The sequence below is a fragment of the Entelurus aequoreus genome, linkage group LG20 (genome assembly GCF_033978785.1).
Source record: "Entelurus aequoreus isolate RoL-2023_Sb linkage group LG20, RoL_Eaeq_v1.1, whole genome shotgun sequence".
Lineage (NCBI taxonomy): Eukaryota > Metazoa > Chordata > Actinopteri > Syngnathiformes > Syngnathidae > Entelurus > Entelurus aequoreus.
Genome location: NC_084750.1, coordinates 15,860,077 through 15,873,841, shown reverse-complemented (window position 1 = coordinate 15,873,841; position 13,765 = coordinate 15,860,077). Strand labels below are relative to the sequence as shown.

Below are 13,765 nucleotides of genomic sequence, written 5' to 3'. Positions count from 1 at the left end.
GGCGCGCACCTTAGAGGGAACGTTGTTTGTAACAGTGATAAAGTTGTTTATACGGTCACCCTCAGTGTGACCTGTTGATCAAGTATGTCTTGCAGTCACTTATGTGTGTCTGCGGAAGCCTCATACGTGTGACTGGGCCGGCACGCTGTTTGTTTGGTGAAAAAGCGGACGCGACGACATGTAGAGGACGCTAAAGGCAGCGCCATCACGGCACGCCCTTAAAGGCCTACTGAAAGCCACTATTACCGACCACACAGTCTGATAGTTTATATATCAATGATGAAATCTTAACATTGCAACACATGCCAATACGGTAAAGTGCAATTTTAAATTTCCCGCGAAATATCCTGCTGAAAACGTCTCGGTATGATGACTTTAGCTCGTGACGTCACGGATTGTAGCGGACATTTTGGGACAGCATTGTGGCCAGCTATTAAGTCGTCTGTTTTCATCGCAAAATTCCACAGTATTCTGGACATCTGTGTTGGTGAATCTTTTGCAATTTGTTTAATGAACAATGGAGACAGCAAAGAGGAAAGCTGTAGGTGGGAAGCGGTGTATTAGCGGCCGGCTGCAGCAACACAAACACGTAGCCGGTGTTTCATTGTTTACATTCCCGAAAGATGACAGTCAAGCTTTACCATTGGCCTGTGGAGAACTGGGACAACAGAGACTCTTACTAGGAGGACTTTGAGTTGCAGACGCGGTACCGTGAGTACGCAGCTGCGGCTTCCAAACATTTGATCGCTTGCCTGTACGTGCGTGCCGCTATGTGCATGTCACGTACGTAACTTTGGGGAAATATATGTGCTGTATGAACTTTGCGGAGGTGAACGGTACTTTGGGCTGTGGGATTGAGTGTGTTGTGCGGGTGTTTGATTTGTATTGGCGGGTTATATGGACGGGAGGGGGGAGGTGTTTGTTATGCGGGATTAATTTGTGGTATATTAAATATAAGCCTGGTTGTGTTGTGGCTAATAGAGTATATATATGTCTTGTGTTTATTTACTGTTTTAGTCATTCCCAGCTGAATATCAGGTCCCACCCGCCTCTCACAGCATCTTCCCTATCTGAATCGCTTCCACTGCCCTCTAGTCCTTCACTCTCACTTTCCTCATCCACAAATCTTTCATCCTCGCTCAAATTAATGGGGGAATCGTCGCTTTCTCGGTCCGAACCGCTCTCGCTGCTGGTGGCCATGATTGTAAACAATGTGCAGATGTGAGGCGCTCCACAACCTGTGACGTCACGCTACTTCCGGTACAGGCAAGGCTTTTTTTTTATCAGCGACCAAAAGTTGCGAACTTTATCGTCGATGTTCTCTACTAAATCCTTTCAGCAAAAATATGGCAATATCGCGAAATTATCTAGTATGACACATAGAATGGACCTGCTCTGCTTAAATAAGAAAATCGCATTTCAGTAGGCCTTTAATATTGTTGTCCGGGTGAAAATCGGGAGAATGGTTGCCCCGGGAGGGGCACTGAAATTCGGGAGTTTCCCGGGAAAAATCGTGAGGGTTGGCAAGTATGTTGCTAGGGCGGGAAAGCCATTCAAAGAAGGTGAATTCATTAAAAAGTGCACGTTAGATTTTTTAAAGAAATCTTTTCTTGCGGCCCAGCCTCACCCAGTTTCTGCATCCAGTGGCCCCCCCAGGTAAATTGAGTTTGAGACCCCTGATCTACACCTTTATACAGACCTGGGCAAATTAAGGCCCGGGGGCCACATGCGGCCCGTTGAGCTTTTCAATCTGGCCCGCCGGACATCCCCAAAATTTTTTTTTTAGATCTTTAAGATGTAAAGTGTAGCTGCCATTATTATGTGCAGTGATATTTTCTAATGACCGTAAGGCTTCAACTACACAAAGTATTTCAATGGTTGGAATCTGCGCTTATGGACGATATACTCGTTACTATGGTCATCTAATTAGTTACTATGGTCATCTAATTAATTACTATGGTAATCTACGTCACAGCAGCTCGGACGAGGCACCAAGCAGTGTGGGCGGGAAGCGGAAGGAGATTTTCACAACAAAGTTCTAAAGCTTGGTGATATATAGAATAGAATAGAATAGAAAGTACTTTATTGATCCCTGGGGGAAATTCAGCAAATATCAGATATATCAGATTGTAGGTGGGTTTATTTTGTACCCTTCGCGTTCATATTTCACTGTTTGTTGCGTTTCACTTGATTGTAAAATATGTCGATCGAAAGGGGGTGTGACGTTCATATTTTGTCAATATTCAGTGTTTTATCGTTCATAGAAAAATTTAAAAATTCCATTATATTTTTTAAGGCAGTCTGTCATAACGTTTTTAAGCATTCAATCAGACATTATTGGGAGGTTTTGTATTAGTGTTCCTAAATATAGATATACCGGCCCCTAGACACTTTTTTTTCTCTAAATGTGGCCCCCGAGTCAGAATAATTGCCCAGGCCTGCCTTTATATGATATCAGTTAAAAAGTACCTTTGATGCATGCTGATTAATACATTCTAAACTGGGGCCCAAAGCAGTTTAATTCAATTTAATTAAATGTGATTGTATTATTAGAAACTTTTTTTTTTCTATCCTTTTTTTCATCAAGCTTGAATTGAATAAGATGCATGTTTTCTACTCAAATAAATTCACGGGAAATAAATTGTTCAATAATATTTTTAAAAATGTACATAGTACCTGGTAAGTTTGCCATGATATTCTGCAGGTTGGGAATAAGTTTTGCACATGGAGCACCTTGTCGTTCCTTAATTGACTTTTCACTTATTCATGCAAAATGTTGATTGGAGCGACTCCGCCATCAAAACTACAAAATTAGTTTCATAGCATGTCTCACTTCCCCGTTCGGTCACATCATTTACGGCCATTAGTCGTTGATGTCTAAAACGGCAAACCTGTTCCTGACCTCGTCATTCCCTCGCCTTCCTCTTCCTCTCCTTGGCGCCGCCGCTCCTCTCCCTCTTCTTCCTCGCGCTGCGTCTCGGCCTCGCCCTGGTCCCGCTGAAGCAGCGCGCGCCTTGGAGCTGCAGTTTCTCACGGCGTGTAAAAGTGTCGAGTAGAGGTGCCCGGAAAAGGACGACTCGGGCAGGAGGATCTCGGCCGCACCGCCCGCTTTCAGGTAGGCGAGGAGACCGTGCGCCATGGTGCCGCTGAACAAACTGATGGAAAATGTCCAGAATAAAAGGAAAGATGACAGAAAATGCCCTGTGCACACGTCCATAGTCATCTATGGACGTATTGTTGGAGCAACATGATTGGCAAACACACATCTCAATCTGTGTGTGTGTAATCCAACTCACATGTCTGTGTAATAATGTGTGGGTCTGGATTAGAGATGTCCGATAATGGCTTTTTTGCCGATATCTGATATTCCGATATTGTCCAACTCTTAATTACCGATTCCGATATCAACCGATACTGATATATACAGTCGCGGAATTAACACATTATTATGCCTGATTTTGTTGTGATGCCCCGCTGGATGCATTAAACAATGTAACAAGGTTTTCCAAAATAAATCAACTCAAGTTATGGAAAAAAAAAATGCCAACATGGCACTGCCATATTTATTATTGAAGTCACAAAGTGCATTATTTTTTTTAACATGCCTCAAAACAGCAGCTTGGAATTTGGGACATGCTCTCCCGGAGAGAGCATGAGGAGGTGTGTGTGGGGGGGGTTATATTGTAGCGTCCCAGAAGAGTTAGTGCTGCAAGGGGTTCTGGGTATTTTTTATGTTGTGTTCTTGTTTGGTGTGGGTTCACAGTGTGGCGCATGTTTGTAACAGTGTTAAAGTTGTTTATACGGCCTCCCTCAGTGTGACCTGTATGGCTGTTGACCAAGTATGCATGGCATTCACTTGTGTGTGTGAAAAGCCGTAGATATTATGTGACTGGGCCGGCACGCAAAGGCAGTGCCTTTAAGGTTTATTGGCGCTCTGTACTTCTCCCTACGTCCGTGTACACAGCGGCGTTTTAAAAAGTCATACATTTTACTTTTTGAAACCGATACCGATAATTTTGAAACCGATACCGATCATTTCCGATATCACATTTTAAAAGTCCAAGCATCAATGTTTTTAAAAGAATGTACAAAAATATATTGTTCACAGGATATAGTGAACTGCACTAAGAGTCAGTAGGTTTGTATGTGTATGTATATGTATACTATGTATACACGCTGTTGTGTCACATTCATAGTTACTTGTTAAATGTGTGTTGTAGATATATATATATGTATATGTACATACTTATATATGTATATGTATTTATATGACATAAAATTTTTATATACTATTATTATTATTATTATTATTAAACATACAGTAAGTAATAAGAGGGGTGGGAGTACATACGTTTTTACTTCTTCTCACTCCTTTTCGGATATGTTTACATTAATGTTTCTTTTCATTTCTTGTTTCTTTTGCTTTTTATTATTACTATTATTATTATTATTATTGTTTTTGTTATTCATTCTTGAATGGGTTTTTTGTTGGGTTTTTTTCAAAATTTGTTGTTTTTGTTTTGTCTACATATTCGAAATAAACATGAAAACATGAAACATGAACATGAAAGCATTTATCGGCCGATAATATCGGCAGTCCGATATTATCGGACATCTCTAGTCTGTATCTCAATCTGTGTGTGTGTAATCCAACTCACAAGTCTGTGTAATAATGTGTGGGTCTGGATCTCAATCTGTGTGTGTGTGTAATCAGATCCGCGTGTGCATGTTTTAAGTTGTCTGTCCCTATTATGATTTGTCTGTGTGTAAAAAAAAATATCAGTTTGTTCGTATCATGATTTGTTATCGGTACCAAAATTATTTCGATACTTTTCTAAATAAAGGGGACCACAAAAAATGGCATTATTGGCTTTCTTTTAACAAAAAATCTTAGGGGACATGAAACATATGTTTATTATTGCAATTTAGTCCTTAAATAAAATAGTGAACATACTAGACAACTTGTCTTTTAGTAGTAAGTAAACAAACAATGACTCCTAATTAGTCTGCTGACGTATGCAGTAACATATTGTGTCATTTATACACCTATTATTTTGTACACATTATAAAGGACAAGCTGTAAAAATTGATTATTAATCTACACTACCGTTCAAAAGTTTGGGGTCACCCAAACAATTTTGTGGAATAGCCTTCATTTCTAAGAACAAGAATAGACTGTCGAGTTTCAGATGAAAGTTGTCTTTTTCTGGCCATTTGGAGCGTTTAATTGACCCCACAAATGTGATGCTCCAGAAACTCAATCTGCTCAAAGGAAGGTCAGTTTTGTAGCTTCTGTAACGAGCTAAACTGTTTTCAGATGTGTGAACATGATTGCACAAGGGTTTTCTAATCATCAATTAGCCTTCTGAGCCAATGAGCAAACACATTGTACCATTAGAACACTGGAGTGATAGTTGCTGGAAATGGGCCTCTATACACCTATGTAGATATTGCACCAAAAACCAGACATTTGCAGCTAGAATAGTCATTTACCACATTAGCAATGTATAGAGTGTATTTCTTTAAAGTTAAGACTAGTTTAAAGTTATCTTCATTGAAAAATAAGGACATTCTAATGTGACCCCAAACTTTTGAACGGTAGTGTACTTGTTCATTTACTGTTAATATCTGCTCACTTTCTGTTTCAACATGTTCTATCTACACTTCTGTTAAAATGTAATAATCACTTATTCTTCTCTTCTTTGATACTTTACATTAGTTTTGGATGATACCACACATTTAGGTATCGATCCGATACCAAGTAGTTACAGGATCATATTCAAACTCCTCATGTGTCCAGGGATGTATTTCCTGAGTTTATGAACATAATGTGTATTTAGAAAAAGGAAAAAATATATTGTGACGATAAAAAAATCATAGTAGTATTGACGAGGTGCGCTATTGTACTTGGTATCATTACAGTGGATGTCAGGTGTAGATCCACCCATGGCGTTTGTTTACATTGTGACGCCGGTGAGCTATTGTATCCTCCTACGGTGTGTAGTGAAGCATGTTTAGCTATTCCTCGTCCTGCAGTGATAATGATACTTGTAAGAAACTCACTTTATTTGTCGCCATGGAGGCGAGGATTAGTGATTTAGAAGTAGACCGGTGACTTTTCAGAGGCGGTATAGTACCGAACATGATTCATTAGTATAGCGGTGCTATACTAATACCGGTATACCGTACAACCCTCGTCTTTTCTGTTCGCACACCCATCTACTGTAAATACGCACACACACAATTTTTTGTTACACGCAGACAAATCATAATAAAACACACACACAGATCTGATCACACACAGATTGATATACAGACACACACATGAATTAGATTACACACACACACACAAATTGAGAGACACGTTTGCAAATCATTTTACACCGTAAATGGACTGTAAATGGTCAGTTGCACTTACTATGCGAGGGGCAGCTCAGGCAACGGCAGCAATAAGAGCTGATTCAGACACGCTGCACTCCACAGGCAGGCCTGCCATTGGCTGAAACTGTGAGCCGCTGCGACGGGCATGCCTTGTCTGAAGGACTTCACCCGGTGTTGGTCCAGCCAACCCAGTACGCCGCGCTCTGCAGACCAGTTGAGCTGTGGGACTAGATTTGTGCACAACGTTGACATATTTCTTCACGTGTCGATTATCTATATCGCCATATATACTTCCTCCTCCTGCAATAACGCTGTGTATATATATATATATATATATATATATATATATATATATATATATATATATATATATATATAGGGATGTCCGATAATATCGGCCTGCCGATATTATCGGCCGATAAATGCGTTAAAATGTAATATCGAAAATTATCGGTATCGGTTTTTTTATTATCTGTATCGTTGTTTTTTGTTTTTTTTATTTTTATTAAATCAACATAAAAACACAAGATACACTTACAATTAGTGCACCAACCCAAAAAACCTCCCTCCCCCCATTTCTTTCTGTTATCAATATTCTGGTTCCTACATTATATATCAATATATATCAATACAGTCTGCAAGGGATACAGACCGTAAGCACACATGATTGTGCGTGCTGCTGCTCCACTAATAGTACTAACCTTTAACAGTTAATTTGACTCATTTTCATTCATTACTAGTTTCTATGTAACTGTTTTTATATTGTTTTACTTTCTTTTTTATTCAAGAAAATGTTTTTAATTTAGTTATCTTATTTTATTATTATTTTTAAAAAAGTACCTTATCTTCACCATACACGGTTGTCCAAATTGGGCATAATAATGTGTTAATTCCACGACTGCATATATCGGTTGATATCGGTATCGGTTGATATCGATATCGGTAATTAAAGAGTTGGACAATATCGGAATATCGGCAAAAAGCCATTATCGGACATCCCTATATATATATATATATATATATATATATATATAACATCAAAAACCCAAAATCAGTGAAGTTGTCACGTTGTGTAAATGGTAAATAAAAACAGAATACACTGATTTGCAAATCCTTTTCAACTTATATTCAATTGAATAGACTGCAAAGACAAGATATTTAATGTTCAAACTGAGAAACTTCTTTTTTTTTTTGCGCAAATAATCATTAACTTAGAATTTAATGGCAGCAACACGTTGCATTTTTACCACTGTGTTACATGGCCTTTCCTTTAAACAACATTCAGTAAACGTTCGGGAACTGAGGAGACACAGTTTGGAAGCTTTTCAGGTGGAATTATTTCCCATTCTTGCTTGATGTACAGCTTAAGTTGTTCAACAGTCCGGGGTCTCCGTTGTGGTATTTTAGGCTTCATAATGGGCCTCACATTTTCAATAGGAGACAGGTCTGGACTACAGGCAGGCCAGTCTAGTACCCGCACTCTTTTACTATGAAGCCACGCTGTTGTAACACGTGGCTTGGCATTGTCTTGCGGAAATAAGCAGGGGCGTCCATGATAACGTTGCTTGGATGGCAACATATGTTGCTCCAAAACCTGTATGTACCTTTCAGCATTAATGGTGCCTTCACAGATGTGTAAGTTACCCATGTCTTGGGCACTAATACACCCCCATACCATCACACATGCTGGCTTTTACACTTTGCGCCTAGAACAATCCGGATGGTTCTTTTCCTCTTTGGTCCGGAGGACACGACGTCCACAGTTTCCAAAAACAATTTGAAATGTGGACTCGTCAGACCACTGAACACTTTTCCACTTTGCATCAGTCCATCTTAGATGAGCTCGGGCCCAGCGAAGCCGACGGCGTTTCTGGGTGTTGTTGATAAATGGCTTTGCATAGTAGAGTTTTAACTTGCACTTACAGATGTAGCGACCAACTGTAGTTACTGACAGTGGTTTTCTGAAGTGTTCCTGAGCCCATGTGGTGATATCCTTCACACACTGATGTCGCTTTTTGATGCAGTACCGCCTGCGGGATCGAAGGTGCGTAATATCATGGCTTACGTGCAGTGATTTCTCCAGTTTCTCTGAACCTTTTGATGATATTACAGACCATAGATGGTGAAAGCTCTAAATTCCTTGCAATAGTTGGTTGAGAAATGTTGTTCTTAAACAATTTGCTCACATATTTGTTGACAAAGTGGTGATCCTCGCCATATCCTTGTTTGTGAATGGAAGCTGCTTTTACACCCAATCATGGCACCCACCTGTTCCCAATTAGCCTGTTCACCTGTGGGATGTTCCAAATAAGTGTTTGATGAGCATTCCTCAACTTTCTCAGTCTTTTTTGCCACTTGTGCCAGCTTTCTTGAAACATGTTGCAGGCATCAAATTCCAAATGAGCTAATAATTGCAAAAAATAACAAAGTTTACCAGTTGGAACGTTAAATATCTTGTCTTTGCAGTCTATTTAATTGAATATAAATTGAAAAGGATTACCAAATCATTGTATTCTGTTTTTATTTACCATTTACACAACGTGACAACTTCACTGCTTTTGGGGTTTGTATAATGCTAACCCTAGTCCAGGTGTTGATATGCTAAACATTAAATATGCATGTTAACCAACTGACCGGATTGTTGGTAGTGGGTGGTTCCATTCTGGTCTATCGAGACCAACTCTCCATAGACCATCCCAAGGATCAAGGCCTGGATCTGGGGTTGTGAAGGCCTGGGTACAGCCTCCTGGAGCCAGAAGCTTGTTACTGCAACCGCCAGCCTCAAATGCGGGGGGACGTTAGCCACAGCAGACTGGTTGACCCGCAAGACCTCGAAAAGGGCATTGAGACGGTTTTTGACAGGTTCCTGGACAGTTGGAAGGAAAAGTAAAGGTAAAGTGAGGAATGTAGAACCGTGGTAACTCACTTTTTGACAAACATTTTGCCCTGGTTTTCGTGTGAATGTGATTTACCTGGGTCAGTGTGTCCAGGTGTAGATGTGATTTACCTGGGTCAGTGTGTCCAGGTGTAGATGTGATTTACCTGGGTCAGTGTGTCCAGGTGTAGATGTGATTTACCTGGGTCAGTGTGTCCAGGTGTAGATGTGATTTACGTGGGTCAGTGTGTCCAGGTGTAGATGTGATTTACCTGGGTCAGTGTGTCCAGGTGTAGATGTGATTTACCTGGGTCAGTGTGTCCAGGTGTAGATGTGATTTACCTGGGTCAGTGTGTCCAGGTGTAGATGGGATTTACCTGGGTCAGTGTGTCCAGGTGTAGATGTGATTTACCTGGGTCAGTGTGTCCAGGTGTAGATGTGATTTACCTGGGTCAGTGTGTCCAGGTGTAGATGTGATTTACCTGGGTCAGTGTGTCCAGGTGTAGATGTGATTTACGTGGGTCAGTGTGTCCAAGTGTAGATGTCATTTACCTGGGTCAGTGTGTCCAGGTGTAAATGTGATTTAGTGTGTCCAGGTGTGAATGTGATTTACCTGGGTCAGTGTGTCCAAGTGTAGATGTCATTTACCTGGGTCAGTGTGTCCAGGTGTTAATGTGATTTACCTGGGTCAGTGTGTCCAAGTGTAGATGTGATTTACCTGGGTCAGTGTGTCCAGGTGTGAATGTGATTTACCTGGGTCAGTGTGTCCAGGTGTAGATGTGATTTACGTGGGTCAGTGTGTCCAAGTGTAGATGTCATTTACCTGGGTCAGTGTGTCCAGGTGAAAGATTTTCTTCATCCTGTTCCTTTTCGACATGGCTGTGTATTGAATGCAGTAAGGTATGTGAGATTGTTGAAATGTTGTTGAAATGTACACATCCAAGTACGAAATAAATAATTGAATTGAATTGAATTGAAATTGATTTACCTGGGTCAGTGTGTCCAAGTGTAGATGTGATTTACCTGGGTCAGTGTGTCCAGGTGTGAATGCGATTTACCTGGGTCAGTGTGTCCAGGTGTAGATGTGATTTACCTGGGTCAGTGTGTCCAGGTGTAGATGTGATTTACCTGGGTCAGTGTGTCCAGGTGTGAATGTGATTTACCTGGGTCAGTGTGTCCAGGTGTAGATGTGATTTACCTGGGTCAGTGTGTCCAGGTGTGAATGTGATTTACCTGGGTCAGTGTGTCCAGGTGTAGATGTGATTTACGTGGGTCAGTGTGTCCAAGTGTAGATGTCATTTACCTGGGTCAGTGTGTCCAGGTGTAAATGTGATTTAGTGTGTCCAGGTGTGAATGTGATTTACCTGGGTCAGTGTGTCCAAGTGTAGATGTCATTTACCTGGGTCAGTGTGTCCAGGTGTTAATGTGATTTACCTGGGTCAGTGTGTCCAAGTGTAGATGTCATTTACCTGGGTCAGTGTGTCCAGGTGTAAATGTGATTTAGTGTGTCCAGGTGTGAATGTGATTTACTTGGGTCAGTGTGTCCAAGTGTAGATGTGATTTACCTGGGTCAGTGTGTCCAGGTGTGAATGTGATTTACCTGGGTCAGTGTGTCCAAGTGTAGATGTCATTTACCTGGGTCAGTGTGTCCAGGTGTAAATGTGATTTAGTGTGTCCAGGTGTGAATGTGATTTACCTGGGTCAGTGTGTCCAAGTGTAGATGTGATTTACCTGGGTCAGTGTGTCCAGGTGTGAATGTGATTTACCTGGGTCAGTGTGTCCAGGTGTTAATGTGATTTACCTGGGTCAGTGTGTCCAGGTGTAGATGTGATTTACCTGGGTCAGTGTGTCCAGGTGTGAATGTGATTTACCTGGGTCAGTGTGTCCAGGTGTGAATGTGATTTACCTGGGTCAGTGTGTCCAGGTGTGAATGTGATTTACCTGGGTCAGTGTGTCCAGGTGTAGATGTGATTTACCTGGGTCAGTGTGTCCAGGTGTAGATGTGATTTACCTGGGTCAGTGTGTCCAAGTGTAGATGTGATTTACCTGGGTCAGTGTGTCCAGGTGTAGATGTGATTTACCTGGGTCAGTGTGTCCAGGTGTAGATGTGATTTACCTGGGTCAGTGTGTCCAGGTGTAGATGTGATTTACCTGGGTCAGTGTGTCCAGGTGTGAATGTGATTTACCTGGGTCAGTGTGTCCAGGTGTAGATGTGATTTACGTGGGTCAGTGTGTCCAAGTGTAGATGTCATTTACCTGGGTCAGTGTGTCCAGGTGTAAATGTGATTTAGTGTGTCCAGGTGTGAATGTGATTTACCTGGGTCAGTGTGTCCAAGTGTAGATGTCATTTACCTGGGTCAGTGTGTCCAGGTGTTAATGTGATTTACCTGGGTCAGTGTGTCCAAGTGTAGATGTCATTTACCTGGGTCAGTGTGTCCAGGTGTAAATGTGATTTAGTGTGTCCAGGTGTGAATGTGATTTACCTGGGTCAGTGTGTCCAAGTGTAGATGTGATTTACCTGGGTCAGTGTGTCCAGGTGTGAATGTGATTTACCTGGGTCAGTGTGTCCAAGTGTAGATGTCATTTACCTGGGTCAGTGTGTCCAGGTGTAAATGTGATTTAGTGTGTCCAGGTGTGAATGTGATTTACCTGGGTCAGTGTGTCCAAGTGTAGATGTGATTTACCTGGGTCAGTGTGTCCAGGTGTAGATGTGATTTACATGGGTCAGTGTGTCCAGGTGTGGATGTGATTTACCTGGGTCAGTGTGTCCAGGTGTGGATGTGATTTACCTGGGTCAGTGTGTCCAGGTGTAGATGTGATTTACCTGGGTCAGTGTGTCCAGGTGTGGATGTGATTTACCTGGGTCAGTGTGTCCAGGTGTAGATGTGATTTACCTGGGTCAGTGTGTCCAGGTGTGGATGTGATTTACCTGGGTCAGTGTGTCCAGGTGTGGATGCGATTTACCTGGGTCAGTGTGTCCATGTGTAGATGTGATTTACCTGGGTCAGTGTGTCCAGGTGTAGATGTGATTTACCTGGGTCAGTGTGTCCAGGTGTAGATGTGATTTACCTGGGTCAGTGTGTCCAGGTGTAGATGTGATTTACCTGGGTCAGTGTGTCCAGGTGTAGATGTGATTTACCTGGGTCAGTGTGTCCAGGTGTGAATGTGATTTACCTGGGTCAGTGTGTCCAGGTGTGAATGTGATTTACCTGGGTCAGTGTGTCCAGGTGTAGATGTGATTTACGTGGGTCAGTGTGTCCAAGTGTAGATGTCATTTACCTGGGTCAGTGTGTCCAGGTGTAGATGTGATTTACCTGGGTCAGTGTGTCCAAGTGTAGATGTGATTTACCTGGGTCAGTGTGTCCAGGTGTGAATGTGATTTACCTGGGTCAGTGTGTCCAGGTGTGAATGTGATTTACCTGGGTCAGTGTGTCCAGGTGTAGATGTGATTTACGTGGGTCAGTGTGTCCAAGTGTAGATGTCATTTACCTGGGTCAGTGTGTCCAGGTGTAGATGTGATTTACCTGGGTCAGTGTGTCCAGGTGTAGATGTGATTTACCTGGGTCAGTGTGTCCAGGTGTAGATGTGATTTACCTGGGTCAGTGTGTCCAGGTATAAATGTGATTTACCTGGGTCAGTGTGTCCAGGTGTAGATGTGATTTACCTGGGTCAGTGTGTTCAGGTATAAATGTGATTTACCTGGGTCAGTGTGTCCAGGTGTAGATGTGATTTACCTGGGTCAGTGTGTCCAGGTGTAGATGTGATTTACCTGGGTCAGTGTGTCCAGGTGTAGATGTGATTTACCTGGGTCAGTGTGTCCAGGTGTAGATGTGATTTACCTGGGTCAGTGTGTCCAAGTGTAGATGTCATTTACCTGGGTCAGTGTGTCCAGGTGTAGATGTGATTTACCTGGGTCAGTGTGTCCAAGTGTAGATGTGATTTACCTGGGTCAGTGTGTCCAGGTGTGAATGTGATTTACCTGGGTCAGTGTGTCCAGGTGTGAATGTGATTTACCTGGGTCAGTGTGTCCAGGTGTAGATGTGATTTACGTGGGTCAGTGTGTCCAAGTGTAGATGTCATTTACCTGGGTCAGTGTGTCCAGGTGTAGATGTGATTTACCTGGGTCAGTGTGTCCAGGTGTAGATGTGATTTACCTGGGTCAGTGTGTCCAGGTGTAGATGTGATTTACCTGGGTCAGTGTGTCCAGGTATAAATGTGATTTACCTGGGTCAGTGTGTCCAGGTGTAGATGTGATTTACCTGGGTCAGTGTGTTCAGGTATAAATGTGATTTACCTGGGTCAGTGTGTCCAGGTGTAGATGTGATTTACCTGGGTCAGTGTGTCCAGGTGTAGATGTGATTTACCTGGGTCAGTGTGTCCAGGTGTGAATGCGATTTACCTGGGTCAGTGTGTCCAGGTGTAGATGTGATTTACCTGGGTCAGTGTGTCCAGGTGTAGATGTGATTTACCTGGGTCAGTGTGTCCAGGTGTGAATGTGATTTACCTGGG

General features: G+C 42.1%; 1 protein-coding gene across 1 annotated transcript in view; it reads right to left on the bottom strand.

Moving 5' to 3' along the window:
• Window positions 1-241: 241 nt before the first annotated feature.
• LOC133635954 (protein asteroid homolog 1-like) overlaps window positions 242-13,765 on the bottom strand; it is a 33,115-nt gene continuing 19,591 nt past the window's right edge. Inside the window, exons 5-7 of the mRNA XM_062029460.1 lie at window positions 9,016-9,247; window positions 6,419-6,608; window positions 242-3,155 (exon numbers count right to left, since the gene is read on the bottom strand). Coding sequence (XP_061885444.1) covers window positions 2,864-3,155; window positions 6,419-6,608; window positions 9,016-9,247 — 714 coding nt within the window. The 3' untranslated portion in view covers window positions 242-2,863. The remainder of the gene's footprint in view (window positions 3,156-6,418; window positions 6,609-9,015; window positions 9,248-13,765) is intronic.